A 15041-nucleotide genomic window follows, 5' to 3' on the forward strand; every position below is an offset into this window, starting at 1 on the left:
GCTCTGAGAGATTCAGTGAGTTTCCTGTTTGAAAAGAACAAGGGGAGGATGATGTGCAGTAGTGGTTTTCGCTTTATGACAGAGAACAGAGGGCCAACTCAGACAGACACGCTCACCACCTCCTCTGAAGGTAAGGCATGATGTTCATCTCTGGTTTTATGGGGATTTGTGACAACATTTCAATGACAGTGATAGGTTGAACAAACCATTTTGGGAAATGTAAATATGATGGTATGTCTGTACACTCTTAGAAAAAAAGGGTTCCAGGTACAACTATTTTAGGTTATATTTAGGGTATATGTGTCCAAAGAAACCAACATATTTCCTGAGCTATCTTATATCTCCTAGATATAGGACAGAGACATTAAAATCCTATTCCTTATAATATCTTTTTTGAGTGTCTTTTTTGCCATTTATTAATGTTAGAAACAGTGTTTTCATTGGTTGACATAGGTCATCATACATGGATCTGCTGTCTAATTATGGTTTATAATGTCATTTTGCAGCCTCCAGGTAGACTGGGATTTATTTCCAGAAACCTCTTCCCATAGGACCTACCACATAATATACTATAGATATAATATACATCTTGATATTGTTTTCAATTTGTTATTTCATTTTAATTCACCGGGGGTGATGTCTAAGAAACTGTCCATCCACATCCTCTTTTATCAAACCAAAATTATATTGTCAGAAGTAGTGACAAGAAACAAGGAAGGGTCTCTGGCCATGGCAGTTTCACATCCTGTAGTATATCAGGAAGTAATGCATTTGTCTGGTCAAATATAGTCATTGGTTACTTAAAGTACATACATTTGAACAGACACTCTTAACCAGAGCGACTTGAATACATTTTCAACCTTGTCCCCCATGGGAATCGAACCCAAAACCCTGGCATTGCAAGTGCCATGCTCTACCAACTGAGCCCCACAGGACCTAGTATTAGGTATTTCTTAGGATCCTCATAAGGCAGCAGCTTCTCTTCCTGTGGTACAAACAGGAAATAAATAATTACGTCTCAACAAAACCACAGCCTACATCATAAATAAAACAATACATCATACAAGACATGACATTAATACTCTATTATTACAAATATACTATATAAAATGTAAAATAATACAATATTACAATATTAGAATGTGTGTGTGTTAGAGTGTTTGTGTGCATGCGTGTTTGTGTGTGTCAAATAAAATACATATGTAAACTACAGGTGTAGACTAACATTGAAATAGTTACTTACAGGCCCTTCCCAACAATTTATAATACAATAATAATAATAATAATAATAATAATATTAATAATAATAATTGTAACACAAGGAATAAATACACAATGAGCAATGATAGCTTGGCTATATACACGGGGTACTAGTACAGAGTCGATATGCAGGGGTAGGAAGTGGAGATGGAAATGAAGATATATATGTACATATAGGTAGGGGTAAAGTGACTAGGCAACTGGATAGAATATAAACAGTAGCAGCACCGTATGTGATGAGTGTTTAAGTGTGTGTGTGTGGCAGTGGAGGCTGCTGAGGGGAGGACGGCTCATAATAATGTCTGGAATGGAGCGAATGGATTGGCATCGAACACATAGAAACCATGTGTTTGTTGTATTTGATACCATTCTACTGATTCTGCTCCAGCCATGACCATGAGCCCGTCCTCCCCAATTAAGGTGGCACCAAAATCCTGTGGTGTGTGGCGAATGTGTGCCTGTGTGTACGTACATGTTGTGTGTGAGTGATTGTGTGTGTGTATGTGTTGGAGTGTCAGTGTAAGAATGTGTGAGTGTGTGGGTAGAGTCCGGTGTGTGTGCACAGTGTTTCTTCACTGTCCGCGTTGTGAGTAGTTAAAAAAAAATCAAATTTAGCTTTCGAGTGGCGAGACGTTCTTTACCATTCGGCCATCAGATTTTGCTTTGTGTGATCTATTGTTGTCTCTACCTTCTTGACCTTTGTGCTTTTGACTGTGCCCAATATTGTTTGTACCATGTTTTGTGCTGCTACCATGTTGTGTTGCTACCATGCTGTTGTTATGTGGTGTTACTACCATGATGTGTTGTCATGTGTTGCTGCCTTGCTATGTTGTTGTCTTAGGTCTCTCTTTATCTAGTGTTGTGTTGTCTCTCTTGTTGTGTTTTGTCCTGTATTTATATTGTATTTAATATTTTTTTTTAAATCCCAGGCCCCCGTCCCCGCAGGAGGCCTTTTGCCTTTTGGTAGGCAGTCATTGTAAATAAGAATTTGTTCTTAACTGACTTGCCTAGTTAAATAAATGTTCAATTACAAAAAATAAAAGCTGCACAGCGGAGGTACTGCAGGGGGTCCACGGAAATACTGTATAGATACACGACCATTCAAAGATTTGGGGTCACCTAGAAATGTCCTCGTTTTTGAAAGAAAAGCAAATTTTTTGTCCATTAAAACAACATCAAATTGATCAGAAATACAGTTTAGACATTGTTAATGTTGTAAATGACTATTGTAGCTGGAAATGGAATATCTACATAGGTGTACAGAGGCCCATTATCAGCAACCATCACTCCTGTGTTCCAATGGCACGTTGTGTTAGCTAATCCAAGTTTGTCATTTTAAAAGTCTAACTGATCATTAGAAAACCATTTTGCAATTATGTTAGCACAGCTGAAAACTGTTGTTCTGATTAAAGAAGCAATAAAACTGACCTTCTTTAGACTACTTGAGTATCTTGAGCATCAGCATTTGTGGGTTTGATTACAGGCTCAAAATGGCCACAAACAAACGTCAGTCTATTCTTGTTCTGAAAAATGAAGGCTATTCCATGCGAGAAATTGCCAAGAAACTGAAGATCTCGAACAATGCTGTGTACTGTTCACAGAACAGCGCAAATTGGCGCTAACCAGAATAGAAAGAGGAGTGGGAGGCCCCGGTGCACAACTGAGCAAGAGGACAAGTACATTGGAGTGTCTAGTTTGAGAAACAGATGCCTCACAAGTCCTCAATTGGTAGCTTCATTAAATAGTACCCGCAATACACCAGTCTCAACGTCAACAGTGAAGAGGCGACTCCGGCATGCTGGCCTTCTACCTGGATAGCTTGCTATCGTCAACGGAAAAAACAAATACCCAAGTTTATCAAGACATTTTGCAGGAGAATGTAAGGCTATCTGTCTGCCAATTGAAGCTCAACAGAAGATGGGTGATGCAACAGGACAACGACCCAAAACCCAGAAGTAAATAAACAACAGAATGGCTTCAACAGAAGAAAATACGCCTTCTGGAGTGGCCCAGTTAGAGTCCTGACCTCAACCCAATTGAGATGCTGTGGCATGACCTCAAGAGAGCGGTTCACACCAGACATCCCAAGAATATTGCTGAACTGAAATAGTTTTGTAAAGAGGAATGGTCCAAAATTCCTCCTGACCGTTGTGCAGGTGTGCTCCCCAACTACAGAAAACGTTTGGTTGAGGTTATTGCTGACAAAGGAGGGTCAACCAGTTATTAAATCCAAGGGTTCACATACCTTTTCCACCCTGCACTGTGAATGTTTACACAGTGTGTCCAGTAAAGACAAGAAAATCTATAATTGTTTGTGTGTTATTAGTTTAAGCAGACTGTGTTTGTCTATTGTTGTGACTTAGATGAAGATCAGATCAAATTTTATGACCAATTTATGCAGAAATCCAGGTATTTCCATAGGGTTCACATGGTTTTTCTTGCCACTGTAAATGGTAGATTATCAGACACTCAACAAGAAGGTCGACCCCCCACGATGGGGAAACCCATGAGGCAGAGCACAATTGGCCCAGCGTCGTCCGGGTTAGGGGAGGGTTTGGCCGGCCAGGATGTCCTTGTCCCATCGCGCTCTAGTGACTACTGTGGCTCATGCACACTGACTCCGGTTGCCAGCTGTAAGGTGTTAACTCCATACAGCTTGCCTTAGGAAACTATTCAGACCCCTTTACTTTTTCCACATGGCAGGGAGACTAGTCAGGGTCGTGGCAAAGATAAACGGAGCAAAGTACAGAGAGATCCTTGATGAAAACCTGCTCCAGAGCGCTCAGGACCACAGACTGGGGTGAAGGTTCACCTTCCAATAGGACAATGACCCTAAGCAAACAGCCAAGACAAGACAGGAGTTGCTTTGGGACAAGTCTCTGAATATCCTTGAGTGTCACAGCCAGAGCCCGGACTTGAACCAGATCGAACTTCTCTGGCGAGACCTGAAAATAGCTGTGCAACGACGCTCCCCATCCAACCTGGCAGGGCTTGAGAGGATCTGCAGAGAGGAAATGGGAGAAACTTCCCAAATACAGGTGTGCCAAGCTTGTAGCATCATACCCTAGAATTCTCAAGGCTGTAATCGCTGCCAAAGGTGCTTCAACAAAGTACTGAGTAAAGGGTCTGAATACTTATTTACATTTATTTCTGTTTTCTATTTTGAACACATTTTCCAAAAAAATGAAAACCAGTTTTTGCTTTGTCATTATGGGGTATTGTGTGTAGATTGTTAAGGAAAATGAATGTATGTACAGTATCAGTCAAAAGTTCAGACAAACCTACAAAAGTGTGCAATGCTGTCATCAAGGCAAAGGGAGCTACTTTGAAGAATATAAAATATAAAATATATTTAGATTTATTTACCACTTTTTTGGTTACTACATGATTCCACATGTGTTTTGTCATAGTTTTGATGTCTTCACTATTATTCTGCAATGTAGAACATATTTCAAATAAAGTTAAACTCTGGAATGAGTAGGTGTGTCCAAACGTTTGACTGGTACTGCATATACATGCATATTTAAAGAATACATATAAGGAGGATTGGAAATGATGCAGACAATTACATTGATGGAAGCTACAATCTATCTGCAATATTAAAGGTGATCTACCCCCTAAAAAATATTATGCAAATAAATACAAATAAAAAAAGGTTCCACCCAAAAACGATCTATTGGTATTTGCTTCATTAGTCCATTGTTCATATAGTCCAAAATGTTTTGCTTGTCAGCAAACAAGTCTTCAAGATATGTCACTTTCAAAATATTGCTGACAAGCAAAACATTTTGGGAGTATGTCAACAGTGGACTAATTAAACTAATACCAAAATATTGTTTTTGGGGTGGAGTTTATCTGTAATGAATTGATTGGGTGATTCATTTGTTTTGTTTTATAGCTCTAAACGTCAGTATCCTAAGCATCACATGGTATCAGGACCCTAATAGACTAAAGACACCACAGACTCTAATGGACATCCTCAGCTTCATCACAGGTATGTTATACACATCTTATTATATGACATTTGCTTGCATGGTAAAACTTTATGTTTGCATCAAAATGATCTTGAATTGAACTTTCTAGCTATAAGCCGTTAAATGTCACTGTTTGTTAAATACTGTATGTGGACAGTATGTAGATAAATACAGTACGTACAGTAAATGCTCATTATTTTTGCTTTGGACAAGCATGAAGCTTTTATAATGGAACCCAATTATTGACTCTGATTATTGTTAGCAATGGTCTTTGATGAAAGTGCTACATGTATGAAGAAAGACAACGACAGAACCACATGCAGTATTTTTAACCTGTGGTCACATAATGTGTGAGATGTGCTTACTGGCTCTGTCAAGCTAATTCAGTTTAGATGCAGCTGTTATATTTGTCCTGCAGTGCAACACTTTCTGTTGCACTGGGAAAACACTTCTGCGGATCAACTCTATTCGATTCCTCTAATTGGGGACGTTAATTCAATCTCCACTTAATACGGCTGGCAAAGTAATAAAGGAGAACTGATGCAATGTGAACTGACTTGTTAGGTCTTCTTCCTCAGGGTGCACACTTGTCTCGCTTGGTCACTGTTGGATGGTGAAGGTGCCCAATACTGTGAAGGCAGTAGATGGCAGCTGTGTAGAAGTGTCCTGTCACACCGCCCCCCACCGCAGGGTCATCTGGTACCAGTATCATAGCGTTCACTATCCTAAGCTTTATGATGGCAAGGAACCGACCAGTGTGGGGGCCAGTTTTAGAGGGCGTACATCAGTGCCAGGCAATTCAGCAGAGGGGGACTGTACACTGAGGTTTGAGAGTGTGACGGGGAGAGACAATAACCTCAAGCTCTACGTGTGGATCAACCCTGATGAGTCCCCTACACAAAAGTTCCATCATCAGATCGTAACAATTACAATTGAAAGTAAGCACACTCATGGAGAGGTGTATTAGATTGAATATTTGTTGTAGTTGAACAACTGAAAAACGAACAGATTGTGATTAGATGAACAGTACTTCATTCATTTGACATCTGTATTTAGGAGTGACAGGGGTCGGTAGTTAAAGCACTATGTTAAAACTGAATGAGAATTGCAGACAGGGTGTTAAATCATTAGTCATGGGGAACTGGTAATGCCTTGTTTGCCTTTGGTTCCCGCTAATAATCGTTTATTTGAACTTGCAGATAGAAAAGCTCCTGCGTTATCCATGCAGAATGCAATGGTGGATGGAGCCTTATTCCAGGCCAACTGTAGTGTCTGGCATTCCTGCCCATCCTCTCCTCCATCCCTTCACTGGAGCCGCTTGCCTGTAAATTCTACAGCGGTGACGTCAATGGAGGAAAAGGAAGGGCTGTGGGTGTCCACTGAGACAATACAAGGAAGAGGAACGTGCCAACTGCACAAAAAAGAGATGAAATGCACCGCTCAATTCGCTACAGTCCAAACTGAGAGTCAACCAGTCATTCTTAACATCTCGTGTACGTTTTTGGTCTTTCTTGTTTGTACTCAGTTGTGTAATTATTCTGTTCACATCATATACCATATTACAGAACAAACAACTACATAGTACCAATACATGTCTGTCTACTTCATTAACAGATGCCCCTGTAGGTGTGAATATGATGGCGGATGAACAGCCAGTCAGTGAAGGTCATAGTGTCAATCTGGAGTGTGTTGCTGACAGCAACCCCCCGCCAGGCCGGTATGTGTGGATCAGACGACAGGGAGGCCAAAGCATCCAAACGAATTCAACTCAGGGAAAAATTTCCTATCCCAACATTAGCCGAGACTCTTCATTCTCCTGCATTGTCCAAAACAATATTGGGTCAAGTCAGTCAGCCTGGCTGTTTCTGGATGTCAACTGTAAGTATCTCATTGTATGTTTTTTTTCAGCTTTATTTAACCAGGTAGGCAAGTTGAGAACAAGTTCTCATGTACAATTGCGACCTGGCCATTGTCTGGTTGCACAGTTTCCAATGGAACTAGCATTATATTTGTACACTGAAATGCTAATTCTAGCAACAGATTATGGGTGTAAAATAGAAGAACAGACTCCTTCCCACCCTAACGTAGTTCTGTTGTCATTGCTTCTCACTTACAATTCTTTAAAATTAAATCACCACTTTGTGTCATTCTGTCGCTCCAGTCCCCCCAGCAATCCTCTCTGACTCCACTTGCTCCTTGAAGGGTGGGATTCTGACCTGTGTGTGTAGAGCAGAAGCCCGACCTAATGCCACTCTGCGCTGGACGATCAGCGGAAGCAGCACTCTCCCATCCTCCTTCACTTCCATCACCATATACAGAGATAATACTGTGTCAGCAGAACTCACTGGACCTGTGGAAAGTCGACCAAATGTCTCCTGCGTAGCCAGTAACTCACTGGCCACTGACATCCAGCAGCTGCCCATTGACACAAAATTCACAGCTGGACAGTGTAAGCAAGCTTTCAGTAGAGAATGTCTGTTCTTAATCTTCTGATGTCATTAGAATCTGCACACGGTGACAGTCTTTCTTCCTCCTCTGCCTCCCCATTTGTCCCCCCTCCCCACTCTCTCTCTCTGTCTCTCTGTCTCTCTGTTTCTCTGTTTCTCTGTCTGTCTGTCTCTCTCTCCGTCTCTCTCTCTCTCTGTCTCTCTCTCTCTCTGTCTTTCTTTGAACACAGTTCTGCCATGGATGCTGACTGCTCTGGCAGTTGGAAGTGTCTTTCTGGGATGTGTAATGTTTGTATGCAGAAGACGTTGCAGAGAGAGGTTTGTATGGTTCTTGATGATGAGAAGATGTCACATATTCAACCATTTTAAGTGTGTCATTTTGAACGATGTCTCCCTTCTACATTATCTGTAGACCAAAGGCCAGCTCTAATCTCCACACATTGGATATCCCTCTAAGGTACTGTCATTTTTGCATCTGTATTTTACATACAACAAATAATAATGTTCAAGCTCATTGACATTGAGATGTTTTTTTGTTGTCAATAAGGCAAGGTGACATGTCAGAGTCCCTAAGGTACAGCAATCCCCAAAAGTAAGAAAAAGTTTAACAATGATATGCTTCTGTAGAGGGTGGTTGGAGAATAAAACATTTAAATAGTAAAAATGGTACTGAACTATAATCAGGTTCCACATTCTCTTCTCCTTCACAGACCACAGCAAAAGCATGAGAGGACCAAGCCTAAGGCCATGCCCATGGCCATGCCCAAGGAGAAAGCACGGACGGATAGCCGATCGTCAGTCTACGAAAATGACTTTGTGCCAAAGAAGCCTAGTCAAAACCCAGCAAAGAACAACGAGAAGATCAAATTACAAGATAGCACAAAGGTAAACTTTATGTATCCTCACTGCAGGCATAATTTGGCTGGTGCAGCGTTTGATAAAAATGTAAATACCACATACTTTTTCACCCACACTTTCATTTTTCAGACACTGTTATGACAAGAGAGTGATTTCCACTAAACCTCAATCACATACTTTCACACCCCTTTAGCCGTCAGACCAGGTATATTTGTGAAGCAATTTTGGTGGCCTATGCATGTAAAAAGATAGGCTAAAACGTTCTTATTTTTTCCCCATAGGCTATGTGTTCAGACATGGATGATATTTACCAAAATGATTGAACTACCAGTGCACACAACGTTTGCTTCAGAGTACATAATAATAATGTTATCCAATTGTTATAAGCTGACGATTGAGTCGTGTAGCCTACTAAAGTTGTTGTGTTTGTGCACCTGTCTGGGCTGTGTGGATTGTGTTTTTTTTTGTGTTTAAGTGATGAATGTAACCTATGTTTTGTATTGTAACTTTTGTATCAACTTAATTTGTGTGTCAAATTGCTTTTAAAAATGTGTTACGTGAACATAATTATAACTGAAATAAAAGACATACATGTTAACTTTTTCTACAGAGCTGTCTATACACTGAGTATACCAAACATTAGGAAAAGTTTCCTAATATTGAGATGATGCACCCCTTTGCCCTCGGAACAGTTCAATTCGGTATTCCACAGGGATGCTGGCCCATGTTGACTCCAGTGCTTCCCACTATTGTGTTAAGTTGGCTGGATGTCCTTTGGGTGGTGGACCATTCTTGATACTCACAGGAAGCTGTTGAGCATGAAAACCCCAGCAGTGTTGCAGTTCTTGACACAAACCTGTTGGCCTGGCTAGGGCTGTGGTGGTCACAACAGTTTGTCAGCCGGGTGATTGTCAAGCAAATAACTCCCGGTCTCACGGTAATTAACCATTAATATAAACACATTTAGCATCTCCTGGCTTCCACACACAGCCTACAAGCCACTGATGCAGACTTTTGGAACATCTACATTTTAAAAAGTCAAATAAATCCATAATATAATCCATTATTTATTTTAGACAAGTCTAAAGAAGCATGATATGAAGAAAATGTAGTCTATTTCAGATGAACAGAACAGCATACTCTGAGTTGTCCTTATGTTAGGTCCTGATCTGGCTATGCAATATGACTGTGGGCTACACTAGTTCATTTAGCAGACACGATTTGCTTAGAATTCTATGGCATTATTCTGTGTTGAGCAGTTAACAAAGAATGATGATTCATTTAGAGTTATTTATGTACCTTTTGTTGTGGCACAAATGTTGGGCTATATGTTTTGACATTTAATACATTCTAAGGATGCAAGATGCGACTCTAACGATTTGAAAAAGGTTGCATGAAAGGCATGAGCTCTCTTAGTTTTTTTTGTGCAGGTGGCACATTAGTCTCTCATTCACAATTTGACAAGCACTTGATAATGCCTCGGTTTTCCTGGTGGCATCCTCTTTGTGTGGCCGTAATACCCCTTAAAAAAATCCATGCCTTTTGCGGCCAGTAGCCGTTGTGCCCTTGGGCTGAATATAATGATTTCATTCCCTTCTACCTGCATGCTGTGTGCTCCGTAGCACCTCTCACTCACATGGCTCTCATCACAACATCAGGTCATAGGCTACAAGTGAAGACAGACACATCGGGGATGCAACTGCGCCTGTCCTTTTCCAATTTGAGGCGCATATTGAAGACTGTCCAAATTTACTTTACAGCCAACAAGATGAGTAGGCCTAAAGGCACTAGCCTATGTCAATCTATTATCCCCCATAGTACAAAAGTTGATCTATTCTATTCTGTGCTAGAAATAAATATTCCAAACATGGTTTAGGACAGTTGTGGGATGCGATAGATCCCAAATTAATATAACCACTAGCATCAACGGGGCGGCAGGGTAGCCTAGTGGTTAGAGTGTTGGACTAGTAACCGAAAGGTTGCAAGTCCAATTCCCGAGCTGACAAGGTAACTGCCCCTGAACAGGCAGTTAAGCCAAAGTTCCTAGGCCGTCATTGAAAATAAGAATTTGTTCTTAACTGACTTGCCTAAAATTTAAAAAATCAACAAACTTTTTTACGCAATGAGGCTGACACAACAGATCAGAACATTTACCTTAGGCTATTTCGTCACATGATGTCACGTCCTGACCTTAGTTCCTTTTGTATTTTTCTATTCTAGGTTGGTCAGGGCATGAGTTGGGGTGGGCATTCTATGTTTTGTTCTTATGTTTAGATTTCTATGTGTTTGGCCTGGTATGGTTCCCAATCAGAGGCAGCTGACAATCGTTGTCTCTGATTGAGAACCATTCTTAGGTAGCCTGTTTCACCATTCAGGACTGTTTCGTTTTTTCTTTATTCTCTTGTTTTCTGTGTTCATTAAATAAATATGAGGAACATTTACCACGCTGCATACAACTGTTACACATTATAAGCGCAGTGGCAGTAGGCTATAAGGGCAGTAGGCTATAAGCGCTAATTAGCAGGAAAACACCATTATTAAAAGTGATGGCAAATGCGATTCTGCATGTAATTGATTGATGTAACGCTTATATTGTTAAGGTGCATTTATATGGTGAAAATGATCTTCCCCAAATGTGAAACTCACGCGCTGCATATGTATGTCAGTTAGGCTCTACACCCATTGTAAAACGGATTAATGTGCTTAATTTTAAGATGTTATTTGGCCACTTTAGTTGTGATTACAAACCTTGTAAAAAAGCATGTAGGCCTATGGGCTAGGCTACATGAGGTGTGGGACTATGATTTGAAAAAGTCACATAAAAAAGGTATGCATTGTTTCTGCCTTACGCTGGGCATCATTCACAAGTGCCCATTGTCACCCATCAGACTATTCTTGATTTAATCATGTCTTTACATATACTAAATAATAGGAGTGGAATTTAGATTTTTCTTTTGATTAGAATGGACCATTATCACACACCTGTCTGGAAACAGGGACAGGGTAAAACACAACAACATGACATCTACGCACTTAAATAGCGAATGGAGGACGCTTTCGTGGCTATAGAGTGCTGAGTACCAGGCAGTTAGCAAGTTTGGTAGACTACTAATGACCATCAGCAGCATTAGAGCTTGGAGAAGTCTATTTACTGTGACTAAACAGTCATGTGGAATTTGACTGCCTTCATGACTCGTGACCGCAGGTGTGAGGTAATATGGGCACCATAACAGCCCTTGATCTGGCACCTATTACCATAGCCCGTTCAAAGGCAGTTACATCGTTTGTCTTGCCCATTCACTCTCTCATGTCTCAATTGTCTTCCCCTTCATCTATACTGATTTAAGTGGATTTAAAAAGTGACATCAATAACGGATCATAGCTTTCACCTGGATTCACCTGGTCAGTCTATGTCATGGAAAGAGCAGGTGATCATAATGTTTTGTATACTCAGTGTATATTGATTATTCAATCAGGGTCCACCCCAAAGCACCAAAACAAAGAAGCATTGATTGGGTAGAACAGTGCATTCTTAGAAAAAAAAGGTGCTATCTAGAACCTTAAATGGTTCTTCGGCTGTCCCCATAGGAGAACCCTTTCAAGAACCCTTTTGGTTCCATGTATATAGAACCCAAAAGGATTCTACCTGGAACCCAAAAGGGTTCTAACTGGAACCAAAAAGGGTTCTCCTATGGGGACAGCTGAAGAACCCTTTTGGAACCTTTTTTTTGTAGCACCTTAATTAACCCCTTAGTCGAAGGCACACCTTATGTTGACAGTTATGCAAAACTTCAATGATTTAGTCCCAGTGATGGTTGTTACACTTGGTTTATTACACCGTTGCTTATCTCATTATATACAAATCACTCATTTATTGACTGCTTACTTGTTCTGCTAAAATGAGCTAGAGAGAAAATATTTTTTCAGGTAAAATTATGAGCATGCAGTTAGAAAGAGGTGGACAGTCCTCCCAAACAGAGCTGAGGAGAGAAGTGACATTAATCCCAAATCGATGACAATCGTTCTGCACTAACACCTTTCCGTGAAGCCTGTGTGGCGGACAGCCTTGGACTTTCCACCATATCCTCTGTTTGATGGACCGTTGACAGCGTGAGTAATACTTCAAAGTTCATGATTTTTTATTTAAGACATGGTCCTGACAGCACACTGCCAATTTATGTAGTTAAATAGCCTGATGGGTATTTAAATACTGATGGGAGCTGACACAATTAATCTCAAACAACAATTTTAAAAAATCTACATTCTACCATGATGCTTTTATTTCCACATGGCGGAGCTTGGGTTTGAAATATAAAAAATGGAATCGGAGATGATTTCATGGATGGTTTCATTTTTATTTCAACTTTTCCTCAGCAAGCTGCATCCATTACATCATCATTTGAGATAATGGTTGATCTTAATTTAAAGTTGACCATTTTTCATCTTACACTGAGTGCTACATGATCAAATATAGATAATAGTTGCTGTCGTTCTCTGCTTGTCCTCAGTTGAGAGCCATTGTGGTGAGGAGTGAGGTGATTCTGTCTGTCTACATCATCACCTTCCTGATTGGCCTACCTGCCAACATCCTGGCACTCTACGCCTTCATCATCAAGATCCACAAAAAGCCCACTCCCACAGACATCCTCCTGCTCAACCTGATCGTGTCCGACCTTATCTTCCTGCTGTTCCTGCCCCTCAAGATGCACGAGGCAGCCTTTGGCATGGTCTGGACTCTCCCCAGTCCTCTCTGCAACATTACCCTTTTTGTCGTCTTCTCCTTCATCTACACCAGCTCCCTCCTGCTGACGGTGGTCAGTGTTGACCGCTACCTGTGTGTGGCCTTCCCTGTCCCGTGCAGGCTCCGCCGCAAGCTCTTGTATGGAGTGGTGAGCAGCCTGGTGGTGTCAGTCTCCAGCTCGGTCCACCTCTGCTTCATCTACATCGTGGAGAACCAGACCTCATCTGATCTCTATATCTGCTATGACAACTTCACCCAGGAGCAGCTGAAGGTGGTGCTTCCCATGCGCTTGGAGCTGTGTGTGGTTCTATATATCGTGCCACTGCTGGCCTGTGTGTTCTGCTACCTGAACTTCATCCTCATCCTCAATAGGACCCCTAACCTTCGTTCAGAGAAAAGGAAGAGAGCCGTTGGAATGGCTATCGGGACCCTACTGGTTTTTGTTGTCTGCTTCCTGCCCTATAATGTCACCCATGTACATGGGTTCATCATCCAAGACAATGTGGAGGGGCGGCTCTACACTCTGCACCTGACCACGGTCAACACCGTCCTGGCTCCTATGACGTTCTACTTCTCCTCCTCCATGTTCCAGGCCACCATGAAGAGGATCCTGACTGGGAAGTGAATGAACAGCTCCTCTGGCATCTTCATGATACCTCAAAACAACACTAGAGACATAGAGGGACAAAGTAACCCACCCACAACTGAGGGAGTTTATTCTGACCACTGACAGAGATTTTTCTGACAATTGAAGACTTCCTAATATGGATGCCATATCACGGGGCAAACAGTCACCAGTTCACAAACAATGATGTAGACTAGAGAGAGACCTGCCAGCAGCATACCTGCCAGCAGCATACCACCCTGCATCCCACTGCTCACTTCAAATCAAAGTTTATTTGTCACGTGCACTGAATACAACAGGTGTAGACCTTACAGTGAAATGCTTACTTACAGGCTCTAACCAATAGTGCAAAAAAGGTATTAGGTGAGCAATAGGATAGTAAAGTAATAAAACAACAGTAAAAAGACAGGCTATATACAGTAGCGAGGCTATAAAAGTGGAGAGGCTACATACAGACACCGGTTAGTCAGGCTGATTGAGGTAGTATGTACATGAATGTATAGTTAAAGTGACTATGCATATATGATAAACAGAAAGTAGCAGCAGCGTAAAAAGAGGGGTTGGGGGGGGGGGGGGGGGGGGGGTTGGGGGCGGCACACAATGCAAATAGTCCGGGTAACCATTTCCTTACCTGTTCAGGAGTCTTATGGCTTGGGGGTGAAAACTGTTGAGAAGCCTCTTTGTCCTAGACTTTGCACTCCGGTACCGCTTTCCATGCGGAAGCAGAGAGAACGCTCTATGACTGGGGTGGCTGGGGTCTTTGACAATTTTTAGGGCCTTCCTCTGACACTGCCTGGTGTAGAGGTCCTGGATGGCAGGCAGCTTAGCCCCAGTGATGTACTGGGCCATACATACTACCCTCTGTAGTGCCTTGTGGTCAGAGGCCAAGCAATTGCCATACCAGGCAATAATGCTCTCGATGTTGCAGCTGTAGAACCTTTTGAGGATCTGAGGACCCAGGCCAAAACGTTTCAGTTTTCTGAGGGGGAATAGGCTTTGTTGTGCCCTCTTCACGACAGTCTTGGTGTGTTTGGACCATTCTAGTTTGTTGTTGATGTGGACAACAAGGAATTTGAAGCTCTCAACCTGCTCCACTAAAGCCCCGTCGAAGAGAATGGGGACATGCTCGGTCCTCC

General features: G+C 41.6%; 2 protein-coding genes across 2 annotated transcripts; both read left to right on the forward strand.

Moving 5' to 3' along the window:
• Window positions 1-76: 76 nt before the first annotated feature.
• Window positions 77-9146, forward strand: LOC109902112 (sialic acid-binding Ig-like lectin 14). The gene is made up of 11 exons (XM_020498203.2): window positions 77-130; window positions 5159-5254; window positions 5813-6172; window positions 6434-6727; window positions 6849-7112; window positions 7396-7683; window positions 7912-7999; window positions 8094-8138; window positions 8229-8273; window positions 8392-8566; window positions 8821-9146. Exons 2-11 carry the CDS (start codon window positions 5230-5232, stop codon window positions 8860-8862), a joined length of 1626 nt encoding a protein of 541 aa, XP_020353792.2. The 5' UTR covers window positions 77-130; window positions 5159-5229; the 3' UTR covers window positions 8863-9146.
• A 2581-nt stretch (window positions 9147-11727) lies between these two features.
• Window positions 11728-13974, forward strand: LOC109903789 (free fatty acid receptor 2-like). The gene is made up of 2 exons (XM_020500739.2): window positions 11728-11751; window positions 13048-13974. The coding sequence occupies exons 1-2, from the start codon at window positions 11728-11730 to the stop codon at window positions 13903-13905; spliced, it is 882 nt and encodes a 293-aa protein (XP_020356328.1). The 3' UTR covers window positions 13906-13974.
• Window positions 13975-15041: the final 1067 nt, after the last annotated feature.

This window comes from Oncorhynchus kisutch, linkage group LG2, assembly GCF_002021735.2.
Source record: "Oncorhynchus kisutch isolate 150728-3 linkage group LG2, Okis_V2, whole genome shotgun sequence".
NCBI classification, from domain to species: domain Eukaryota; kingdom Metazoa; phylum Chordata; class Actinopteri; order Salmoniformes; family Salmonidae; genus Oncorhynchus; species Oncorhynchus kisutch.